Source organism: Neovison vison, chromosome 9, assembly GCF_020171115.1.
Source record: "Neovison vison isolate M4711 chromosome 9, ASM_NN_V1, whole genome shotgun sequence".
In the NCBI taxonomy this organism is placed as follows: domain Eukaryota; kingdom Metazoa; phylum Chordata; class Mammalia; order Carnivora; family Mustelidae; genus Neogale; species Neogale vison.
In genome coordinates, this window is record NC_058099.1 from 6,896,091 (window position 1) to 6,909,515 (window position 13,425).

At 47.5% G+C, this 13,425-nt stretch overlaps 1 protein-coding gene across 3 annotated transcripts; it reads right to left on the reverse strand.

Annotated features, from left to right (window-relative positions):
* Nucleotides 1-2,276: 2,276 nt before the first annotated feature.
* SET (SET nuclear proto-oncogene) lies at nt 2,277-13,049 on the reverse strand. 3 transcript variants are annotated; one of them, XM_044264751.1, is made up of 8 exons: nt 12,875-13,049; nt 6,462-6,519; nt 5,643-5,785; nt 5,185-5,288; nt 4,966-5,079; nt 4,044-4,214; nt 3,809-3,955; nt 2,277-3,194 (listed from the first exon to the last, which is right to left on the reverse strand). In XM_044264751.1, exons 1-8 carry the CDS (start codon nt 12,981-12,983, stop codon nt 3,171-3,173), a joined length of 870 nt encoding a protein of 289 aa, XP_044120686.1. In that variant the 5' UTR covers nt 12,984-13,049; the 3' UTR covers nt 2,277-3,170. The 3 variants fall into 3 exon arrangements, with proteins under 3 accessions (XP_044120686.1, XP_044120685.1, XP_044120683.1); XM_044264750.1 differs by having other exon boundaries at nt 3,850-3,955; nt 12,875-13,035; XM_044264748.1 differs by lacking the exon at nt 12,875-13,049 and adding an exon at nt 8,078-8,430.
* Nucleotides 13,050-13,425: the final 376 nt, after the last annotated feature.

Below are 13,425 nucleotides of genomic sequence, written 5' to 3' on the forward strand. Positions count from 1 at the left end.
AACCCTGAAACCAGTTGTTATAAAGCAGGAATGATAATTACCAAATTAGTTCAGAAACACAATTGGCTAGGAATCCTCTGAAGCCCAAAAGGCCTCCCAAATCCGTCAAGTCAAAAATCTAACTTTCGGCAGCCTGACAGCTAACACAAGTGAAACAGGCCAGATGTAAAACCAATGGCAACCTCATGAGACAGGACTCTGCGGACCTTTACAACTCTACATCCTAGAGCCACAGCCGGGTCAAACTGCAGGGCCTGTCACAGAGGTCAGGGAACGGTTGTCTTTCAGAAATCAGAAATCCTTGGAGAAACCCCCTCAACTGCACGGATGGTCTAAAATAACATATTCCTTCAGGTTTGAAATGAAACCTAACCAGATAGATACATTATCCTCTGTGCCCCTGTTCAGAGTTTATCAGAGTCTGGCAGAGCTTTGGAAGATGTCCTCTTCCCAAAGAAAGTACCTTAATAGCCAACACTTGCCCTTTTCATTTGAAATGTCCTTGTGCCAAAGGAGTTTTAAGCCACTCATTTGGCACTTTCCAATACACACCTAAGGCCCAGCCAGAGAACCCCTCTTGCAATGGAGCACAAAGCACACTTGCTACTCTGTAGCACTTTCTAGTACACTAACATTGCCACCTGCCTGCCTCACAGCCTAGGATCCTCCACAGATTTGCAGGGATGGGGCAGTCTCAAAGGTGGTCTCAATAGTTGGGAGGAAATTATCTTTTTTTAAAAAAGATTTTATTTATTTGACAGAGAAAGAGAGCACAAGTAGACAGAGAGGGGAAAGCAGGCTCTCCGCTGAGCAGAGACACTTATGTGGGGCTCGATCCCAGGACCCTGAGATCATGACCTGAGCTGAAGGCAGAGGCTTTAACCCACTGAGCCACCCAAGTGCCCCAAGGGAGGAAATTATCTCTTAAGGGCTATTTTCTTAAATCACCTGCTCAAAAGTAAAGGAATATTTTAAGATTATATTGTGACCTATAACCTAACAGCGCTCTGAACTCACCATGTGTCAGTTTTAGTAAGCTGGGTAAGTTTGAGAAACAAATATTACAGGCCTACTTAAGGATTAATTCAAGTGACTACTTGCTGTTTTTTTGGCTAGCCAAGAGGTCCTTTAACATTGAGACTTTGATAGGAAAATACTCAATCCCTTCAGGAACTGACTACATTCCAAAGAAGTTTCTTTTCCATGACCTTTGTATCTATCCTTTCGTACAGATGCTCTCTCTGCTATACTGGACAATTTGAAGAGCGGTTCCCCCCTTTCCCAGTCACTATGAATGCAAGTCACACAGAAGAACTTCCTTATTATCTCAATCCAAGAGCAAGTTCACATGTCTCTACAAAACAAGGAGAATGACCCCAGTCAAAAAAAATCTTTATGTTCCTTTATTGGAGCAAGATTCCTGACCGGTATACAGTAATGTATTACTAAACATGACCTGTGCAGAAATTACATACTATCCATCTAGACAGGTTTTCATTACACTTTGCCTATCGATGGAATAGTTCCATTTATAAAGTTTTATACATCAAAAAGCTTTGAATTTGACCAGGCTGTCCATTAATTCATCTCTGAAAAAGTTAAGTGGCATTTAATTTTAGCTACTATAATTTACAGCATTAAAAAGCTTATGCATTAGGTAGCTTCCCAAAATGGTATCCTATGCACAACGGCATTTAGCAGAGCAGGGCCTGTCATCTCACCCGGATTCACACAGACAGGCCTCGCTTGAGAGCTATATGCTAAATAACTAGTACTTTGAGACAAAAGTACTCCTGAGTTTCTTACCACCAATACGGACTTCTTACTCTGAGAGTCTGTCTTCTCGGCCACACTTCATAGTACCAACGAAGACGCGCCAGTAACTGCCCTGTGTGTAACTTGGCATTAGAGCACCAGGTCTGTCTGATGGTGGAGGCAGGCACTATTATTATATCCAGGTGAATAAAGGCCCATTTTTAAAAATGCCAATTTGAGACACAAATCAAGGGCACAACATAATCAGAACTGAGTATCCCGACTGATGTGGAAGATTTCAGAAACTGATGGCAAACTGTACCCACGATGGCTCCTGGCTTTGGAGACATTAATACATTGATTCAGATCCCTTTCTCAGTCCACACAGCCCTGAGGTCACCCTGCAAAGTGTGTATCAAAAAATACGGAGTCAGGGTGACAAAGTTTGACAATACGTTATACAAGTCAAACTTGGAAAATCATATTAAATACACCTGTTCTGAGAGAAAAGCATCAAATCCTTTGTGTACACATTTAGTTTTATTGTAACAAAGCAACTTGTACACTTTTAACGTTTAAAACTGAGCATCATCTTTCCTTTCCAGTGAAACAAAAAGAAAATTTTAAAAATAAACAGGAACAAAATTACAATAGAGAATGTCAATTCCAAATAAGATCCTACAAGTTCTGCTGATTCTCCCATCGAGTGGCAGGGCTCAAGTCATCATTAGGAGAGAGTTTTATTTTAAAAGTGTCATCTTAAACTGCAAGGATGTCCGTTAAACATCACAATTAAACATGCCAAAGGAGAAGCCATGTTGTCAAAATGCCCACTTAACCCACCCAAACATCTCAAACCCACCCTTTGCTGACCTTCTATAACCCCATTTTTTTAAGTTTTTTTTTCTTTTTTTTAAACAAGAGAAAGTAGACAGGTACATGTTGGTAAATGCTAACTGTCCATATTCACATAGAGACACAGTGTAATCTCTGAGCCCAATATACAGAGAAAGGAGGAAAAAAGCTAGAATTCTATGCACTACTACACAGGGGCCTAGCACCCTCCAGCTTCCAGCAGAGCTAAGGGAGCAGAAGGTTTTTCTTTTTTCCCACAGAGCACGGTGGTGTTGATTCCATAAAGTTTTTGTTTTTGTCAAGACAGGAAGGGACAAAAATGAATTTGGAACAAAAAGGGGTAGAGATTCTTTTCCCACTGTATTCTGCTCAAGGTATTTCCCCCCAAAATAAGCTGAGAACCATGGTATAAAGGGAGAGAAAAAGGAGACTTCAAAAAACAGGGCGAATGAGCACGAGAGGAGAAAAGAAAAAGAAAAAGGAAAAAAAAAAAGACGGCAACTTGCTCCCAGGGACTGAAGAAAATTAAAAAAGGAAGGTTGGAATCCATCAGTGTTCCATTAGTCATCTTCTCCTTCATCCTCCTGGAAGAAAAAAAGTGGGCAGTCAATCTTCAGGGTTAATTCGAAGTCATTTCTCAACATTCACACAAACACTGACGGACTTCCACAGAACCTACTGCCACGTTACCGGTACTCGTTAATTTTACGAACCTACGAATCAGTCTTTATCAAATCTCAACTGAAAAACACAGTGATGTTGTTTCAGATAAATTAGTTAACCTTTCAGCACTCACTAAAATCACTCACCTCTTTCACACCAAATAATACAAACAAAAACCCATCTATCTCAATTGCACTTTGAGAATTTTAATGTTTGCCCAAAACATGTGAATCTGTTACTTAGATTTCTCAGAATCTGACCAGCTGCACTATCCGTATCAACTTCATTAAGTACTGGCCAGGGAAGGACAGGATGGAGTACTAACCACAAAGGCAGAACTAGTTATAGTTACATCACGGAGACAAGGACCTTATTAAAATCTCCTTCCATCCCAGACAACAAAATAGCTGATCTCACCTACAAATCCTCCCACGATCAGTTGGCCAGTTCTATCATATAATACATTTAAACCCACAAAGTAACAAGCTAAATCCTGAGATGATCGTTTTTTGGACTTAACCAAACTTTCTTTTACCTCTCCTTCCTCCCCCTCATCATCATCTTCATCTTCTTCACCTTCATCCTCATCTCCTTCTTCATCAATATCTTCCAATCCTTCTTCTTCTTCATCATCATCATCATCCTCTTCTCCTTCCCCTTCTTCGTCATCCATATCGGGAACCTTAAAAAAACCAAGAGTTACCTGAGGAACTAATTTTCAAACAAAGGAGACAAATACAACTTTGAAAAAAGGCACATTCTCAACTCACCAAGTAGTACTGTAATGGATTTGGCCAAATATCATCTTTGATGACTTCTCCTAACTCATCTGCACCTGCATCAGAATGGTCAGTAAACCAGGTGAAGAAGCTCTCTGGTTCCTCATGCTGTCTCTTCCTGCTGGCTTTATTCTGTGTTTGACTTGAACGTTTCGTCAAATCCTAAATAAATGAAGATAGAAGAACTTTTGAGACAGGTTCTCCACAACACCTAAATTCCCTATAAATTAAGATTTTAACCCAAAAGCAGGGTGGGGGGTGGGGGTAATACTTATATGTTATCTACACTTGCTATCTAAAACAAATTATGAAACCAATAGCAGTTAAATAAATCCTAGAATTCTAGGTCTGCAAAGACTTGTTAAGTTTATAGAAGCTTTTCCTGAAAAGGTACCATATAAATTTGGCTTTTTAACAAAATTGGGTCCAGTTTGACAACCACTACCATAACACAGTATAATAACTTAACATGGGAAGGGGGAGGCACACCTGGGTGGCTCAGCATCCTGGAACTGAACCCTGAATAGGGCTCTCAGCTCAGCAAGGAGTGTGCTTCTCCCTCTCTGATATAAACAAAATCTTTAAAAAAATTTTTAAATGGGTTCACCACTTAGACGCAGACATAAATGCAGCTTGGGAAGTAGCAAGCCATTTATTTGAAAAAGCTCAACCACCAATATGAAAATCAAAACAATGCAGCCTGTTTCTTTAAAGACTTGCACTAGAATTTGTAACAACAGCTCCAAGCCATGGTATTTGGCTTTAACACACTAGAGATTTTTTCTTTCTTTCTTTCTTTTTTTATATTAAGGACTTGTATCACACACATTACCAAAGCAGCAGTATTGGTTAAGTGGTTTAACTAAACCAAAATACACGAAATGATACCTTCACCCAACAATTCCTCAAATACCTTTCCAGATTTCCATTTGATTTCAGTGGACTTTGAAGATGGATCACCACTCTCATTCAGATGAAATTCTTTGGAGAGAACTTTATTTTCGAAGTAAGGGTTTTCATCAAAATACTATAATAAAAGATGGGAGAACTGGAAATCAATACAAACAGGTCTTCAAACCAAAGCTCCAATTCATTTCCACCCTGGCCAATAAGAAGAGTTACTGATACTTACAAAATCTATTCTGTAACCTGATTTAATATCTTCAAATTCTGTCACTTCAACTCTTGTCAAATAATGCAGCGCCTCTTCATCCTCCTCCCCAAGCAGTGCAGACACTAGGTGACCAAATTATAGGTCAAATGAGTATTAAACAAATATTAACAAACAATTCAAGTGATGCCTTTAAAAATTTTCCAAAGGATTATCTTTGACTTCATAAATCCATTAAATGCAAACCAGACAGATCAGTGTCAGAGCCGTCACTATCTTTTACCAAGTAATTAAAGAGAATCTCAAACCACAATACAGTCTCTTCTGAAATAGAGAAAGCATTAAAAGGAAGCCTCCCCTCTCAAGTGTTTTAATCTTTGTAAAACCAACATGTTCAACTAAGCTCTCCAGCCAAGTCCCTCCACTTTAACAAGCACAGACATCCCATACCCTAGAATAAATGTTCTGATACAACATACCTTGTGGATGGTTGACAAATGTTGTTACCCAAAAATTGGGGATTTTGGCGATCAATTCCGACCTCTTCTGAAAAAATGGTTGGCGGAGTTTGTTATATTTCTGTTCTACTTTCAAAATCTCCTCACTGGCTTGTTCATTAAGTCTGAAGCAAATGAAAAAACCATGTTGATGATGATGGTTACTGACAAACACAAAAACTGCTGAAACTCCAGAATATTTACTTATTAGCTTTAGAAGAATACAAAGTACTTATTTATAATAACCGAAACACCTATATTTTTGTAGTTAGAGACACAAGTCAAAACAAAGATGGCAATTTGATGGGCTTCACCAACACACATTCTCAATAATTAACAGTTCTCAAAGTGCCCAAACTGAGCATTTTGGTAACATTGTATATTTACATCACCAACTCTATCTCCAGACTAACTTCAACTGTTTCAACCTCAAACAGACTGTTTACAAAAAAAAAAAAAAGTTGCCAGTAAAGTAACAAAGTTATAACCCAAGTGGGAGCAACACTGATGCCATAATACCGAACTATCAGAAGTCCAGGCACTGCAATTCAGACAATTTGTAGCCTTTGAAAGCAAACCCTGGCTTTAGGAGGTCAATGTACTTTCCTCAAAAACTTTTTGGTCCACATACAAGTATTTCACAGGAAACTAACTCTGAACTTTCAAAACATTTCCAACCAAATTATAACCATCTCCACTTAGGCAGTGGATACAGATTTATTTGACCATAGTTTCAATGATTACCAGACTGTAAGTGGCATCTCAGAAAACTTCTGCAAAGTAAACTACAAAAAACTTTACCTGTCTATTTCATTTTGTACTTCATCAATATGTTCAATTGCTTCTTGCTGTTCTTTTTCTGCAAAAAAAAAAAAAAAAAAGATATACAAGACTCAATACCAGTTAAAATATAAAATTAGTTTTCCTGAGGTCAACAGAGTCTGTGATGTGACATATCAATAAAGCAGTTTTGCAAAAAACAAACTGCCTACTACACGGCATGCTCTCCACGTGTTCATGCCTGTAGTTGACAAATTGCTTTTTAATTAAAAGACTATTCACAAATGCAATCTGCTAGGCTACTCAAAATATCTGCAGCACTTTTTCAAGACTTCCCTTCCAAGAACAAGACCAGTTACCAAAGTTTCTCTTATGAAAGATAAGGAATAAGCCTTATTCAAAAACTCTTACTGTTTCTTATCAAATTATATACCTGCTAACAGAAATGATGCCAGCTGTTAATGCCAATACGGAAACTAACCCAAGACCATAAGGAAAATGGGGACACCACCTATCTTACTGGTAGAATCACTTCTTACACAAAGTTGAAAATACCGCTCCGCATCGATTACAATTAAGACATCAGACACGCCTGACAGGTAAGACCCTTGAATCTACCCGACCATCGTAAACACTGGACTTTACCTTCTTAGAATAGGAACCTTGGGATTCCACCCTGACCTTTCTCTCCCCTCCCCAACCCAGTTTCAGGCGGGCTTATCTCAGACGCGGCCCCACACGATTCAGGAGCACACTCAGAGGGAGCAAGCATGAAGGCTGAGAACTGTGAGCCACCGAAGGCAGAGGAGGAAAAGGGGTGTGCTATGGAAGAGGTGCCCTTTTGTCCGGCGAAGACTGCAGAACCTACAAAGCTAAGTGGGCGTGAAGGGGCCCGATCGCGCGGTTCATTTCCGGTAACCATCCCGGGTTTTGCAGCCCCCCTGCCGAGAAAGCCTTTACGGCCAAGGCTGGGAGGTTTGCTGAGAGCCATTGTAAAGCCCCTCCGACACGCTGGCCGCCGGGCCAGGTTTCACAGCGCTCTGCCGCGACGGGGTGGCTACCCCACGTGGGAAGTGTGCCCCGGGCCGGCGAGAGCATCCTCCCGGGCGGCCCAGGCCCAGTGCGCGGCCGGCCGCGTGCTCCCCCGCGCCCCCACCCCGCCCCAGCTCCAGGCGGAGGGCCGCGCCGGGGCCGGCCTCCGGGTGCGGGTGCGGGGGCGCCGCCCGCAGGCCGGGCGCGAAGGGGGAGCCGCGCGGAGGCCCGGCCGCGGGGCCGCGTCCGGCCGCACCATGTGGCGGCGGCGGCGGCTGATGGGAGCGAGGCATCATGGCGGAGCACAATAAAGAGAGGCTTCTCGGGAGGGAGGGAGGGGGAGGAGAGCGAGGGAGGGGGGAGAGGAAGGGGGGGTCTCCTCCGCCCGCGCCGAGCAGGCCGCAGCGCCCCCGCCTCGCAGCGCCGCCCGCCGCCGCGGCGCCACCCTGGCCCCGGCCCCGCGCGCACAAAAAAGGGCGCCGAGGCGCGCGCCGGCCCGTCCGCCCAGCGCCCCCCGCGCGCCCCGGGCCCCGCCGGCGGCCTCCGGGCCGGGCGGGCGGCGAAGATGGCGGCGCGGGCCGGCCCCCGCCTCGCCTGCTCCTCACCTGAGGTCTCGTCGGCCCCGTCGTGGTTGGAGTTGAGCTCCTTTTTACTGACTTTGGCCGCCGGCGCCGACATGGTGCTGCTCCGCGGTCGGGGGGGGAGCGGGGAGGGGGAGAGAAGGGAAGGCGAAGGGGGCGGGCAGCGGCTTCCCCTCACGCCACACGCGCGGGCGCTCGCTCGGTCCGGCCGCCTCCTCCCGGCGCTCGCTCGCTCGCTCGCTCGCTCGCTCTCCCTCCCCCTGGCTCGCGCGCGCTGCCCTCGCGGCCTGACGGCGAGGGAGGGGCTGGGGCGGCGTGCCGGGCCCCGGCCCGGGCTCCTGCTTACGGAGGGGAGGCGGCGGCGGGCGGGCAGGCAGGCGGCTCGGCTCCCTCACTCACGCTCCGCGGTCCAGCTCGCTGCTCGCTCTCCCCGAGCCGCCTCCTCCACCACCTCCTCCTCACGGCGAGGGGCGGGCGGCAGGGCGCAGGCGCGCCAGGCCCCGCGCGCACGCCCCGCCCCCGGCCGGAGAGGCTCGCGCCGGCCCGCCATTGGCTGGAGCTCCGGGACGAGGGGGCGGAGCCGCGGCGAGGAGACACAGGGCCCTGCCGAGAGGCGGGAGGAAGGAACGCCGCGACGTACGGGGCCGGCCCCCCGCGCCGCGCTCCCCTCCCCCGCTTTCCCCTTCTCCAGCCCGACCCGGGACATTTGCGCGCTACGGGCGCGCGGCGGCCCGAGAGGCGGGGCCTAGCCGGGCTGCGCGCAGGCCCCCCGGCGGGCGTATCACGTGGTGGCGGAGCGGCTTCCCTTCTCCGCCGGGTGGCGCGGAGCGCGGGGGAGTGGGGTGTTACAGCCCCCCAGAAGTGCAGGCCTTGTTGTAGCCTAGCTTCACACCGGGGCCCAGAAATACACGCACCCCGGGCTCGGCGCCCTGGGACATTGCTGGGGCATCACTCTCAGTGGGTGAAGGAAGACGGCATCTCCATCCTATTTTCCAGGTGGGGAAGCTGCCCTTGGGATTCACTCAAGCTTCTCTGCAAACCCCGCAGGTGTCCAGTCCACTTACAAGGCCTTTTCCTGACTTCTAGTCCAAGCTCTTCCCCGACGGCTGTGTGCACTTGGGCAGGTCACTTTCCTTCTCTGTGCCTATTTCTGTTGTGAAATTATGTAATTCAAAAAAAGGCTGACAAGGGGGAACGTTGTGTGATTGGTGCCAAACTGGACGTCCTCTGAAGGCAGGGAGATACCACATTTATCCGCGCCTTTTCTGCCCAACTCCGTGCCTAACGCTTAGGAGAAACAGTACCGAAGGCTAGGAGACAGCAATAGGAGTGGATCTCATTGAGGCGCACAAATGTCCGATGGCGTAGACGGTGTTAAATTCATTTCACCACGTCAGAGAAGGGAAAGGGACCTACAAGACCTGCTTCAACCGCCAAGACATGTCTGTCTAAATAATCTTTTTCAGGGCGCCTGAGTGGCTCAGTCGGTTAAGTGTCTGCCTTTGGCTCAGGTTATGATTTCAAAGGCCCGGGATGGAGTCCTGCACCTGGCTCCCAGCTCCTCCCATCAATCTGCTTCTCCCTCTAACCTTTTCCCCTCTCTTGCTTTCTCTCTCTCTAATAAATAATGTTTTTCAGATAATGCAAATGCACCACTGTTCTACTCCCTCTTCCATAGCCCCAAAAGGTGGACCACAAAAAGCCTGAACTAGCTCCCTGGGACCGAGCCCACCTCAATCCCGCACCTGTCTCAGTTGGACAGGCTTCTTAAAGGAAGAATTATTAGTACCAGTGATAAGTTGGTCAATGTTTGACAACCGTTTCCCAGAAGGGAAAAAACACATACACGCACCAAAACCCCTGATTTGTAGCATTTGCTGATTTCCGTGGTGTATCAGTACTCTCCTGGCCAATTTCCTGCCACCACTGTGATGTCACTGAACAATTCTGAGTTAAAACACAAGGCTCTAGTGCACTGCTGAAGAATGCACCCTGGGCCACAGGCTGTGATAAACTATAGGTGTTTTGGGGCGCCTGGGTGTCTCAGTGGGTTAAAGCCTCTGCCTTCGGCTCAGGTCATGATCCCAGGGTCCTGGGATCAAGCCCCGCGTCGGGCTCTCTGCTCAGCGGGGAGCCTGCTTCCTCCTCTCTGCCTACTTGTGATCTCTGTCTATCAAATAAATAAATAAAATCTTTAAAAAAAAAAACCTATAGGTGTTTTCTCATTTAATCCTCATAAAATACAAAGCAAGTATTAATATCCTCATCTCGCAGCTAAATCCAACTTTTTCTGATGTGAGTGGCACACCAGCAGATAATAAGGCCCCTGCCCGAAGATCGTTTTTCCATTTTTTGACATGACATTTGACATCAGGACTCACTAGACACCTAGACACAAAATAATACTTACCCTTACTAAGTGTGATGTGCCTCTTAATTTTCTACTCTATTTTATTTTCTTTAAATGCAGGTTGCACTCCACTAAATTGATTTTGTGACCCATTAATGAGATGAAATGGTCTGAAAAACACTGTGCTGAGGGCTGCTGTTTTCAGACAAAGCCTACTCACAGGTTTTGAGTACCAGTGACCCAGAGCATTTCCTAAGTGTCTGATCTACCTGAATATCCCACACATCCGCCAGGGCTCCAAGTCTCGTCTCCAACCATCCCAGCCCTTAGAAGCATTCCGCTCCTCTTCCTGACCTTTCCCACAACATTTCTCAAGATGAATGCAGGGAGCCCACACTAGGAAGTGGAAGAGAAAGAGAAAGCAAAAGGGCAAGATTTTCAGTAAACAAGGGAGTGGCATGGACACGCCAAGAGATAATTCACCCATGCTGAATTAGTCACTGTGGTCTCCCCGAATCTAACACCATGAGCTCTGCTTTCTCTCCTTGACCTCTCTCTTCTCCTCCCCAGCTTTCTTTGAGGGGGGACAGCCCCGCAACTTAAAGATTGTCAGAAAGATGTGGGAATTCTCTACAACACCGCAGTGTCCCAAGATGACCAGGAAATGTTAGCAAGGATGGCCTTCGAAACCTATCCTGTCTACCTCTCTGAGCCTCCTTTTCCTGATCTGTCAAATGGGATTATTCACAACTTCTGTTTTGAGAGCTGATGTGCCTGCCTGATGGGTGCCCAGGGAGAGGCATGAGCTGTCATCTGGATTTAGATGAACCAGCCTGGAGGAGCTATGGTTCTATCTTCTAATCCATCTCGGTCCTGTCGATTCTCCCAAGGAGCTAAACAGAAGGTGACCAGGAGGTCTCATCCATATTTTACTGCTCAAAAGTGGGAAGAAATTTACGAGCCATCAAGAGCTCTGATTATGAGCCATTTGATGTCTTGAGTGTTTCATATCTATTTAAGCCGTACTGCAAGCCTAACAGAGGGATTCTGTTGAGCCCATCTTGCAGAAGAAGGAAGCACAAGTTATGTCACTTGCCCAATGAGATCACACAGTCAGCCAGAGCCAGATTTAGAACCCTGGCTGTCCAGCTTTATCACAGGGAGGCATCAGCTGGGCAGGTCTTTCACATCTCATTTGGAAGGGGATGGACTGGGACCCATTCAAGTCAAACTTGCCAGGTCACCCAGCAGACCCACGGGAGCACCAAGATATGGACTCCTCATCCAGTGCTCCTTCCACAAGCACGACTGGATCTCAGCCATGTCAGCAAATTAGGAATATTTATGGGCTCCGAGCTGCTCCCCTCTGCACTTAGGCAGCATGCTGTCACATTTTCCTAGGGCAACGCTTTCCTGTCTTCCACGTATCGGGACCCAGCTCCCTCGAAGGCCCCACATATCCCCACTCTATTGGGAGAGACCTAATCTCACAAACAGACCACGTTGTGACTGGCTCCAAGCAGTGTGTCTGGAAAACACAGACCTTACCTCCAAGTTAACAGTTAATGTAGGGGAAGGGGTAGACGTGAAACAGACAATTACAATGTAATGAGATAAGGGGGAGGCTGGGGGGACTCTGGGCACTTCGCTACAAGGGCAGAAGGGGGCTCCTAACACCCAGCAGCTGTGGCTCAAAGAACACCGGCAAGAAGTGACTTATCAGCAGAAAGGGCAGAAGGAGAGGAGCGCAGGTAAGGAGACAAGAGTGATCCAGGCATTGGAAAAGTGGGCTTCCAGCCCTTGAGGTGAGAGAGAGAGAGAAGAGCAGTGAAAGGTGCCAGAAGGAGGAGGAACCTGGAGAAGTGGGCAGGGGCCAGATGGACAAGGGAAGTCTCTTAGTCGGCTCCTTGAGGGTGATGGGGAGGCAAGGGTTTTTAACCAGGGAGTCACGTGATTGGCTTTGCACTGGCTGGATGGGTGGGTGGGGGGCGGGAGGAGGAGGAAGCTGGAAGCCAGAGGAGTGGCAGTAATCCGGCCAGAGCTGTGGCCAGGCAGCAGCCGCAGGAAGGAAGTGGACGCATCTGAGAGGTATTCAGGAGGTAGAACCACCAGGACTGGGGGAGTTGTCTGGATGTGGGGGGTGGGGGGGCGGTGAATGAGAGGAAAGGGTCATGCATCACCCAGCCTCAGGCTGGCTGGGGGTGCCCCTTACCAAGACCGGGAACCCAAGAGGAGTGAGTTTGGGGGCTGGGAGATAGACCAGCTTAGGTGTTAGGTTGGGGGCAGGGATGAGCTCCCACGTGCTCCTGGTCTCTCAGTTTTGCCTTCTAGTTTTTTCTTCACATCACCCTAATCCAGTCACCCACCCTGTGCTGAAAGCCTTCAAGGTGTTTGGGGTCATATCTCAAAAGGCATTGGGAAGAAAAAAAAAATCCTGTAAGTCTCCCATAAAGTCTAGTGTAGGAACTTACCTCCTTTATGCAAGTGCTGAGATGTTGATGTCTGCCCTGGCTTGGGGGCAGGAGGCTGTCTCGGTTTCTTCGTTTGAGGCGGGAGCGAAGACTGGCGTTTGGGGGCCATGCTGCGAGGAAACTCCAGGAAACCGGGAGAGAGGAACGTCTGGAAGCTCTGATTGCTGGAGCTGCCCCAGGTGGCGAGGTTTAAATCTACCGGAGCCGCGGCCAGCAGGAAGGGATATTTACATGACAGTGGGACACCCACCCCATCCCCTCCCCCGTCTCATCCCTTCTCTCCCACCCTCCAATCAAGATCAACTTCTTTTAGTTGCTCTCTGCAATTCCCTATGGGGCATTCTCGGCTCTCGGTGGGCGGGAGGAGGTATTTCCTGTGGGAGAAGTTCTGTGTCTTCTAAGACCCTCTCCTTAGTGAGCCTTTCCTAAATCTTCTAGATAGGCAGACCTGACCCTATTGAGAACGTGTCCTCTTCTTAATTTTTTTTTTCTTTTGGCTTCTAGATTTAAACATACCCTTGCTTCACCTCAGCCTGGAACATTCCTCAGAG